A 10,989-nucleotide genomic window follows, 5' to 3' on the forward strand; every position below is an offset into this window, starting at 1 on the left:
CCACATTGTGACCGGAAAGCCTCCTTGTAATCAACTTCGTCAGATTTCTGAGGTAGGAAAGTTTTATGAGAGGAAACAAGATTCTACGTGTCAGTGTCTTGCCTGTCCATTTTACGTTTTAGTTACATAAATAATGAAGTAGTATTCTCTTTGGATTTTATTGACTATGGGTATTTGGTATTTTATTGCACTTCTGCTTTGCATTCCTTGTTTTGTATGAGATGCCAGCTTTTATATATAGGAACATTATAATGTATTGTCAAGTTCAACCTTGGTTGGTTCTAATGTAAAACTACATATGCCCACGTACATGTGTGGTATTCTTACACTACCTCATTCAAAATGGCAACCTAAACATTACAACAGATATAGTAGTCAACTATAAGTGCCTTTGTACTTAATGAAATATGTCATATCTCACTCAGTTGTGTTTGCATCCTACCAAGTCTCTTCAGTTTGAGAATTATACTGTCTCAATGGTGTCCCTTTTGAAATTAAGTTAAGAAAAGCGTAAAAAGATGGAATAATTCCAGGCGCCTTTCTAGAAAATTAGATAAATTAGTGTTTGATGTTATTATGCAACCAAGGGAATTTGACCAACCGATAAGGGGGGATGTTACAGTGTTTTAGAACATGTGATGTAAAAATCGGGTCTTCTATGACTTCATATGGGTAAAATAAAGGACAAACAACTTGACTGTGGCCTCCTTTGTACTGGCTCAGTCAGTACAAGCCAGCAGATGAAATTCCACTTTTTCAAGGGAAGGATTCTATCTATTAAAACATAAGTGTTATGATGCATGCATAATTTAGATACATTGATGAAGGTGATGTCCAAAATATCAGAGCAGAAACATGTTTGAGATGCTTAAATGATGAGAAGGTGTAGTAGTTGGTAGAGCATAAATCATGTGATTAGACCTCATAGGAAAGATACAAAGTGTTATATTCTAAGGCATAGTTACAAGCACATGTACGGTGATCTCTCTGTGACTGTATTCTTTGTTAATGATGTAGATAGGCATAGAAATACAGTAGCTTGGTGTATTTATTGTCATTTCTTCCAATGTTGTCAGCTCCCACTAAGGGAAACTTCCAGGGACCAAAGACTTAAAGCCAGTGAGAAGTGGTATGTCTGTACTGTAACGAAGAGAAGGATAGTCTTGTCTGTGTTCTTTGCTACACTGTATCTTACCTTTGCTACACTGTATCTTACCTTAGCTTTATGTGTATGAATCGAGTTACATTTTATCATAATGCCCTTTTAGTACACTCTAACTTTTGGTTGAAGGAGAATGTTACACACACCTTCTTCTGGTTAATACCTGTTTTCTGATGGCCAACTTCTTTAAGGATTTGGGCTAATCAGACAATGGGTACAAAATAGAGGGTAAAATTTTCCTTCAACCACTGTTTGGGGAGTACTTCTAAGTACAACGCCCATGTAAATATTTTGCGCTGTTTTTAATTAGTATTATAACCAAGTTTTGATTTTAATAATTGTTACTTTGATGTAGTTTTATACATTTTGTTTGATCAACTTTTTATGATAGTTACATGTAGTTGAGATCATTTATTTTTTGCAAATTATTCTATGAGCTTTTGTGCAATGATTGCAGCAACCTTTCTGGATTAAGGAATGCTTAGCATTGGCATTTTTCTGTGCGTAGATCAACTTAAACCATAATATCTGGATTAGATGTGTTTAGAGCAGCAATTGAGGTGCTGGCAGCTCTAGCTTTGTATTGGGCAGGCTTTTCTATGTAATTGTACCATGGAATACATCTGTGTTGATTGTACCTGTCTGGCATTATGTCCTTTGATTTTGGTACCAATGACCATACATCACAAAACTGTTCAGGTGCCTTTCCCCACTTGACTCTGGAGAATGGCTTCTGTCAATGATGCCCTCTTTAGTAAAAGCTTGCGATCCTGTGTTTGAGGAGAGCCAAATCATGAGCATGATGAGGAACCCACTACACTTTAATCCATAACCAAGGGATAAGGGTAGTGGCCCTTCACAGTGCAACTGAATCAAAACTCAATCTGGTCTTGCACAGTGTACATGTGGTATGCCTTAGGATGAACAATTGAACATAATGCTGTTGGTGTCTAAACCTTTATTGCAACATGAGGTAGTGACAAATGATAACAAGACAGAACAGGCGTAACTTTCACTTATTGAATTGACCGTCAAATCTCTGGAGCCATATGAAAGAATTTACAGTTTACATTAACTGTTATCTGAGTGGAAAAGAGAAGAATCTGTTCCCACTCTTGCACTTTATCTCCTGCACCAGGAAGCCTCCCAGGGAAGGGAACTCTTCCTGGGCCTCTGCTAGGCTGGCCTGTAAAGATAAATAGATAGAAGTATTACATTCCAGCAATGTCCTCAAACCAATGGAATACCTACCAATCCTGCACTGCCATTACAATTTTAGCCACACTATAAAATTTGTTAATGGCCAAGTTATCACTCCAAGACTTCCTTAATCTAAATCTCCCAAGATGTCACAATAAAATTCTACATACACGATTGGCCTCAGTGAAATTCTCTGTCGGTGACAACACTACAATTCTCTGTCGGTGACAACACTACAGTTTGCATAATAGATGAAACAGCTCATCTTGCATGACTAGAATACGAATGCTTGATGGGTCATCTAACCTGCAGTTTTTGGTTGAACTGTTGGGTGTCCTCGTGAACATCTCCGACACACCATCCTACAGTCATGTGGAAAGAGGGATTCTGGAAGGAAAGTAAATACAATGAGTAAGAAAGTGGCACATTGACAGGTGAGGTAGACAAAAGTTCCTGTAAAATAAAACTTCACATTTTATGGATGTGAAAAATAAAACACTGATGAATTAGCCACAGTAGAAAACAGCATGCCTCACTCAATAAGCTATTCAGGTGGTGTCATCCAAATTCTAGTATAGCATTTGTAGAGCTATTACGACAAGGCCTAGACCATCTGGGAAGTTTTTTTGTGTTTTGGGAACAAATTTTCCTTGTTACAGCTTTTGCAACAAATTTGCATCTCAAAATGATGGGGCAAAAGCACGATAGACAGCCTTTGCCAAGTCAAACTCATAATGGTCTAACCCGCAAGTCCCTACCTTGTAATATTTCTGCAGTCTAAATTCCTCCAGACAGCTGTCCACACCTAGTACCAGCTGCAACAGGTGGTTATGACCACCTGTGACCTCAAGGCCCAGGAATGACCTGTCAAGATGAAAGAAGTACATAAATTATACATAAAAACATACCTGCAGTCTGAACAAGTACCGGTAGTGCTTGATTCAGTACAAGTAGCTCCGTGCACAATAAAAGGTCAGTAGCAATTGAATGAAGTTGTCCTGTGTTAATCACTTATCATCAGTATTGACTATTGGACTTGATAAGAAAGACATACCTTGTCTTTTCATCATTTGTGTATACTTTTGCTCCATGGAATGTGCAGAAGAATCTGAAAACAAACAAGATTTGGTCAGTCTGGATTCCAGTGTAGGTATACTGATGCTTTTTGGTTTGGATACATTAACACAAGCACTTAAGCTAAACAAAAAGATATGCTTACTTTTTTCATTCACATTTGTTAGAATAATAAAAGCCATCTGGGTGTGCATTGTATCTGTAGAGCTGATATAACACACAGCAGCAGCAGCAACTGCTTAGTCTTTATTACCCTGAATGACCTGTCACAACTAACATTTGCATATCTGGCTGCATGCATTGTTTACAGGTATCTGATGAGGATGCTAATATGTAGCTTGGTATCCAGCCGTAAGATAGCTCCGAGTCTCTTCTCTCCTCTTCGTAATTGGGAAGAGGAGAGAAGAGACTGGGGAGCTATATTACGACTGGATACCAGGCTATCTGATATGTTGCTGGATGTTACATGTGTAAAGTTGAAGTGTTTCCCTACCTCTCTGTGTGCCTGAGTGCGTCCCTGAGTGAGTCTATGAAGGGCTGTATCCAGTGGAAGGTGAGAGGCACAGTTCTGGACAGACTGATGTGATAGTCCTGCACCTGCTGCAGCTGCACATCTGCCTCCAGGCTACCCAGCAGGTGCTTCACTCCGTCTGTGAAATCTGCGTCTGGCTCAACTGAGGGACAGGACGAAACAAAAAAATTTTCATTTGGATTAGCATTTGTTGGATTTTTAGATATCATTATGTATCCAGTAATGTAATTCCTGGAGTTAAACATTGTACAATGATATTGTTCAGGTTAACACAGGGAGTACCAGTTTATCCAACCAGTGCTGTACTAAAGAATAATCATGATTGTGGGCATCATAGGGAAGCAGAAGAAAACTATATATAGGTTTACTACAATCATAGCCAAGCTGAAATCACACTTTTAGTAGCCTTCCCAATAAACTCCCCAATCAGACCTTGACAGTGAGAGATTGTGTTGCACTAGCTACTTGTAATTCTTTTGACAGATCTACAAATTGTTGACCTCCCATTGGCATCAATGACTTGAATTCAATGATTCTACCTTGTATTATGACCTATATCATACATACTCACAAGACACATAGACATGTGTTGCCCAGTTGCCAGCAACATGTGGAAATGAGCGTATCCTTCCTCCATGCTCCTCTGGGTTGTCTCTTTTTGCCTCAATCGCCTGCTGGTCAGAGAACATCTGAAGGACGTCTGTCGGCACAGAAGGCAACTGGACCCTATAAGAATGTGCGTTTAGAAAAAAAAATGTTGACATCTTTTCCTCAATATTGCAAGTTCAACTTTTCTGTATAATGGGAATCTGGAGACTTTACAGCTATCTAGTATTGTTTGAACTTGACTAAACTTGACGCATATTTTATATACATGTACAATGTAGTTCAAACTATGCTTAAACTAGTTAGCACTTAAACCTTTGAAATAAAGTGCATAATTCCAACATGTCTCATGAGGCAAACATGCAGCATTTTCTGATACATATTTTCATGGTCTAATGAAAATTTAATTGTCAATGCGATATCAGAGAAATTATCAATGAAAGAAGTGTGATAATGTATTAAAAATCATATTTACCAAACATAACGTAAATATTAACCAAGATGAAACTATTGTACCTCTTCTCCAGATCTTTTGTGCGAGTCCTTTTTGTATCTTTACCCAAAGGTATTAATCGTTCGTCAACATTATCCAGTTTCCTTTTACTGTTCTGTAACGTCACAACAACATCTTTATGTTGTTGTTGTTTTGGTCCCGGAAGCTCGCCAGTCCCAGTCTGTTGTTGTTGCAAACTTTTGGACGGACTCGGTCCTTCCTCTTCACTTGAGCTTCCGTAGCACGCCAGAGCTCCCAGTCCGGACGACTTTCCAGCCATTTTGTAGTACACAAACAACCAAAGAATCTAACTACAAACGTAAAGTAAACTTTCACTTGGCCAGGTTTGTTTTTGCATGGGCGCAGCCATGTTGGATTATGGTGCATTGTGGGATGTACTGGGCATGCGCAGCACAGTGTGAGTTTGGGCGCACGTTTTGACCAGTTGCTGATTGTGAGTGCGCAGGCGTACGGCAGGTAAGATTACACCTTTTCAAGATCTTCTTCCATGAATGAAATAAGGGAACCATAGAGCAACCTATGGGCAAGTTGGAGGACTTTCAATTGTTGTAGAAGTTGAAATATACGAGGTATTTAACGTTGTGGGAGGGGGGCGATCTTACAAGTTGGGTGAAACAAAATATGATAATCAAATTTTGCACAAATTCACAAATTTAAAAAGAATTAAAATCATTATGCTAAACACTCGGAAGTTGTGACTGTGTTGTACACATGTGACTTTCCATTTGATTCAGTAGTACAGTACACCATAAATACTTGAAGGTGACAGTAATAAATATATCTAAATACAAAAAAGCTGACAATGTATCTGGCTATATTATATGCTGTATAACATGTGGCCTAAGCTTGGCTACACCAAACTCTTGCACATACAGTTAACCAATGTTGTGTCTTACATTGCAGTACCATGAACTTGAAACATGTACTATGATGTAGTGAACACCAACTCTCCTGACCTGTTGTGTGGCGAAAGCAAGTCCCCAAAAAGTTAATTCAATCCCCATTATTCAAATCCTGCCAGACTGTGTGACAACCATGGCTACAGACATGGATACAGAGAGCCCATCTCATGTCTAACAAACAGTGTTAATAATTGTTTTGCAGGCCTTTATACGACCATGGCTACAGACATGGATACGGAGGGTTTTGGAGACCTGCTCCAGCGAGCGGAACAGCTGACAGCTGACATGGACAGCGGGGTGGAGCTGCCCCGGGTGGAGAGGAACCTGCAGCAGATCCTGGATGCTGGGGAGAGGCTGTGGTCCAGATCAGCACAGGCTGCAGCACAGGACCAGACAGATGCAAGGGCGTAAGTGCACGTCAATTAACTTATTCAGGAAAAAATTCATTATACCCCCCTCACAATCAGTCACATTAGGCGAAAATCGATCAGACGACAAATCTGCGAGCTCTAAATTATGAGGAGGCATGACCCTGACGGGAAGGGAGGAACTCTGCCATTTCTTCATCGGCAGCAGGGTCTTGCCTCCTCGTAATTTAGAGCGTCGTCCGATCAATTTTCGCCTAATGTGAGGGGGGTATTACTATTAGGATACAGGAACACTCAGAAATAAGAAGTAGGGAGAATTACTGGACCTAGCTATTATTGGTAGCAGAAGGACCACTGTTAAGTTTGCTGGTACTTGTTATTGTTAGTGGTTGTGTGTGATGATAAAGAACCTTAAGATACATTATAAAGATTGTTTTCTAATTTCAGGTCCATTCTTCTGGGTGCCAAGGGTTTTGACGTCCCACGAATCTCACAAAGACTGGAGACCCTGAGTGCAGCCAAAACATTTGAGCCCCTGGAACCAGTCAGGGATACAGACATACAGGTAATATGCATGTTGATGGAGGTTAGACATCAAGTCTACACACACATGTAATGTATGGTGTGATAGTGCAGTGTGGTAATGTGCTGGTAAAGATTTCCATGCCATTTGCCAATGTTATTTGATCAAGAACGTACCTGTCTTTATGTACAGAACTTTGTATATCATCGCATAAACAGAACTGTAAGGTCAAATTGTACAAAAGACTATATAGGAAGCATTTTTGGATCTGGATGAGCTGTGCTAATTTGACACTCCTGTGTAAACGTCCCCAATATGTGTTTGTACCATACAGGGGTTCTTACGGAATGAGAGGGAAAATGCCCTGCTGGCAGCTATTGAAGAGTCAAGAAGAAATGTAAGTATCCAGATAATTGTTTGCACATGTATTGCATTTTTAAAACCTTGCTACAGTCTAAAGCATTCTGTAATGTTTAAGCTAGAAGAAGCCAAATAATGGATTCCATCTGTAGAAGTTAATAAGTTACATCAAGACAGATCTCATCAAGACAGTTTGATTTATCATATACTTAGTATCACACCCAAAAGTACATCTTAAAAGCTATGTATATGTCACAGTAGAGATCACGATCCAGTAGAATCGCCGATTCTCCTAGGAGAGATCGCGATCGGAGCTGGTCCGAGGGCCAACTGTGAGCGGGATCTCGCCTAGGAGAATCGGCGATTCTACTAGTATAGATTGCGATCGGGGTCTCTCCTAGGGCCAACTCTTATCCAAACTCAAATGATACTAAGATATGGGAAACAGACTGCGATCGTGATCTCTACTGTGACATATGTGTACACAGACAACAGACATCATTACTGCTTTTAATTCAACCAAACGCTGCTGGGCAGGACATGTAGTCACAGAGGCTGCAGGATAACACTTTATTAACAGGTGGAGTTTTAGAGCAAGAGAGTAGACACCAAGATTGTGATGGGGATGAAAAGAATAGCTGCTGTACATAAGGTACAGGCCTGTCTTTTGGAATACCAGGAGTCCACATGGTTAACCCTGGCAAGAGAAACAAAAGACAGTAGTCATTCATGGGAAGGGTTCCTCTTTAGGAGTGTTGTCACCCTTTATTCTATTATGATGATGATGTTGTATAATTTCTGTATTTTCTTTTACATTTCTGCTCCAGACGTTTGAGTCTGTTGAGCGCCACCATTGGGAGTTCATGCAGCAGGAGTGGGAGATAGAGAAACAGAAGATCCTCAACGCTCTCATCAGCGCTGGGGAGGAGGCCTTCGACTTCACACAGGAGACAGAGGTGGGGGAACTGTGGGGATAATTTGTAGATCTCAGGCTGAAGCTACCTTATTTGTACTGTAGTAGAGTAGATATAGGAAGATAGAGAAACAGAAGATCCTGAACGCTCTCATCAGCGCTGGGGAGGAGGCCTTCGACTTCACACAGGAGACAGAGGTGGGGAATGATTTGTAGATCTCAGGCTGAAGCTACCATATTTGTAGTAGAGTAGATATTTTCATAAAAGATTTTCATCCCAGAGAGCTTGAAAAATCAAGTTGTTTACTTTTACATAAGCTTGGAACTTCTTCTGTGATGGCAATGCAAGGACCAGAGTGGATTTTCAATGTGTCAGTTTTCCTTCTGCTGTCTTCCTGGCATAGATGACTGAATCTACTCTCCAATGCTAGGTGGTGATGCAGTGATAAGAGTATTGATTTATGGTCCCAAAGATGAGTTTGCTTGTATCCCTTTGGTGTATTACTATTAGCCATTTACACACCAAGCACTTGAAATTCCATGCACCTTTGACTCTTGTTGGGATGAAAAACTTCCCAAGGCATTGATATCACTAGCTAATAACATATTCTTTTTTTAATCCTCTGAATAACAAATCATATCTTTTTCCTAGGTTCCTGGTCAACTGGGTGATACCACTGTTGGTACGGGGAGGAGCAACATGGATAGCATGGAGATGTCCTATGCTAGACAGGTCAGTATGGTATCAGGGATGAAAAAAGTGTCAAAAAATTTCTGATGAAGTTTTTTTTCCTGCCAGTGGAAAGCTAGATAATCAGACTTATTTCCTGTCTGTTCAGGTTTTTGTGTACAATGATGCAGTGGTCCAAGGAGCAGTCAAACCAAGTCTGGCTGACCTGTTCACACAAGTTGCAGACAAGGTGGATGATAAGGTACGGTAAATCTTGAATTTTTTGTAGTGTTCACAGGGTTTTGTAGTTACTGTTGGCTGCTCATGAAACTTTGCTGCAAATGAACTTACACAAGTGTATAATATTGAACACAGGTCATGATGTCTCACTGATGCTTTTTGCATCAGGACTAATATTGCAGAACAATTCCCCTTCGCCAATTTATGTCATTTGTATAAAATGACAAATACACACAGAGGAACACACAGACACATTCGCACAAACAATAGGTACCCCCCTCCCCCAAATACACACACGAACTTTATACATACCACACATATTTATCAGTTGACTTATCACCTGTACAGTTGGACATACTGGACCTGTGGTAGATGGTGTATATGGTGTTGTTACTGACAGTCTGTTGTGTTGTATGTGCCCTGTACAGAACATACTGGACCTGTGGGAGATGGTGTTGTTACTGACAGTCTGTTGTGTTGTATGTGCCCTGTACAGAACATACTGGACCTGTGGGAGATGGTGTTGTTACTGACAGTCTGTTGTGTTGTATGTGCCCTGTACAGAACATACTGGACCTGTGGGAGATGGTGTTGTTACTGACAGTCTGTTGTGTTGTATGTGCCCTGTACAGAACATACTGGACCTGTGGGAGATGGTGTATATGGTGTTGTTACCGACAGTCTGTTGTGTTGTATGTGCCCTGTACAGAACATACTGGACCTGTGGTAGATGGTGTATATGGTGTTGTTACCGACAGTCTGTTGTGTTGTATGTGCCCTGTACAGAACATACTGGACCTGTGGGAGATGGTGTATATGGTGTTGTTACCGACAGTCTGTTGTGTTGTATGTGCCCTGTACAGAACATACTGGACCTGTGGGAGATGGTGTTGTTACTGACGTGTGTTGTATGTGCCCTGTACAGAACATACTGGACCTGTGGGAGATGGTGTTGTTACTGACAGTCTGTTGTGTTGTATGTGCCCTGTACAGAACATACTGGACCTGTGGGAGATGGTGCAGGCGGTTACAGATGTCCCCCTGGTCCAGGCACAGTCCCCCATGGAGGCCAGGAGGTCCTCACAGCTACAGAGGGCCTTCATAGGGAAGGCCAGGCACTTCCTGGAGCAGAGGTACATTACAATAGTAGCAAACAGGGCTCTCTGCAATGCTGAATTTTGCTCTGTGCTCTCTATTTGTCTGAGTAAAACTCTGTGCTGAGTGTCGTCCAAGGATTTATTCATTTATTGAACTTTCAGACACCTAGTTGGATCATTCAATTCTCAATTCAGAATTGATTTTCATTGGGGCTCAGAACACAGTCTCTTCAGCTTTTCTATATAATGGTTGGTATCACCATTTCTAAATCATGTTTTATGAAACTATGGACCAATGACCAGAATAGGTAACATTCCTTCCTAGCGTGAGTGGTTCATAACCTAAAATCATATGGCATATGACCCCACCTGGGGCAATTATTGCATTGAGGTCACCTGATGGCAGCTGTTTCAGAATCAGACCCTTGTGATTCAGCCCGATCTTTTGGAAGCTCCTTACAGTTCAGCCCCTGTCTTCCGTGAAAGTAGTCAACCAACCCAATAACAATTATAACATATTAACAATCTACGGACTTCACTCCTTCTTCCCATGCTCTGTCCAGCTGGGAATACTCTGCCTGAAGATACTGTTCAGTCCCCGTCTCTGGCCACCTTCCTTTTGAGGGTATCCAATCTCGCCTAAACCCAAACCTACTCCTTAAATCCAACCCATAAGAATGTTTCTGTTTTGTTCAGGTATGTGCAGTTCATCACCACCACCATCTATGATAACCTACAGCAGGCCCAGCTGGGAGGCATCCCGGGAACCTACAACATGGTCAGGTCCTTCCTAAACATCAGGCTGCCGGCAGTCATGGCTGGGCTGGA

General features: G+C 41.0%; 2 protein-coding genes across 4 annotated transcripts in view; one reads left to right on the forward strand and one right to left on the reverse strand.

The window, feature by feature from the left end:
• Positions 1-2,212: 2,212 nt before the first annotated feature.
• Positions 2,213-5,473, reverse strand: LOC118417505 (U6 snRNA phosphodiesterase-like). Its single transcript, XM_035823087.1, has 7 exons — positions 5,091-5,473; positions 4,540-4,694; positions 3,930-4,110; positions 3,417-3,470; positions 3,121-3,226; positions 2,669-2,749; positions 2,213-2,348 (listed from the first exon to the last, which is right to left on the reverse strand). Exons 1-7 carry the CDS (start codon positions 5,345-5,347, stop codon positions 2,241-2,243), a joined length of 942 nt encoding a protein of 313 aa, XP_035678980.1. The 5' UTR covers positions 5,348-5,473; the 3' UTR covers positions 2,213-2,240.
• Positions 5,457-10,989, forward strand: part of LOC118417503 (nuclear pore complex protein Nup93-like) — a 33,849-nt gene continuing 28,316 nt past the window's right edge. For 2 of the 3 annotated variants that reach the window (XM_035823084.1, XM_035823083.1), the window contains exons 1-9: positions 5,457-5,544; positions 6,193-6,397; positions 6,806-6,923; positions 7,216-7,278; positions 8,069-8,197; positions 8,807-8,887; positions 8,994-9,086; positions 10,058-10,197; positions 10,858-10,988. In XM_035823084.1, coding sequence (XP_035678977.1) covers positions 6,207-6,397; positions 6,806-6,923; positions 7,216-7,278; positions 8,069-8,197; positions 8,807-8,887; positions 8,994-9,086; positions 10,058-10,197; positions 10,858-10,988 — 946 coding nt within the window. In that variant the 5' untranslated portion in view covers positions 5,457-5,544; positions 6,193-6,206. Of the gene's footprint in view, positions 5,545-6,192; positions 6,398-6,805; positions 6,924-7,215; positions 7,279-8,068; positions 8,198-8,277; positions 8,353-8,806; positions 8,888-8,993; positions 9,087-10,057; positions 10,198-10,857; position 10,989 lie in introns of all 3 variants that reach the window. The other variant, XM_035823086.1, reaches the window with a different exon arrangement.

The sequence above is a fragment of the Branchiostoma floridae genome, chromosome 6 (assembly GCF_000003815.2).
Source record: "Branchiostoma floridae strain S238N-H82 chromosome 6, Bfl_VNyyK, whole genome shotgun sequence".
NCBI classification, from domain to species: Eukaryota; Metazoa; Chordata; class Leptocardii; order Amphioxiformes; family Branchiostomatidae; genus Branchiostoma; species Branchiostoma floridae.

Coding starts and splice junctions, on each gene's coding strand:
- LOC118417505 (XM_035823087.1), bottom strand. CDS start 5,347: ATGGCTGGAAAGTCGTCCGGACTGGGAGCTCTGGCGTGCTACGGAAGC. Junction 3,227..3,416: donor ACAAATGATGAAAAGACAAG/GTATGTCTTTCT, acceptor TCATCTTGACAG/GTCATTCCTGGGCCTTGAGG. Junction 2,349..2,668: donor AGTTCAACCAAAAACTGCAG/GTTAGATGACCC, acceptor TTATCTTTACAG/GCCAGCCTAGCAGAGGCCCA.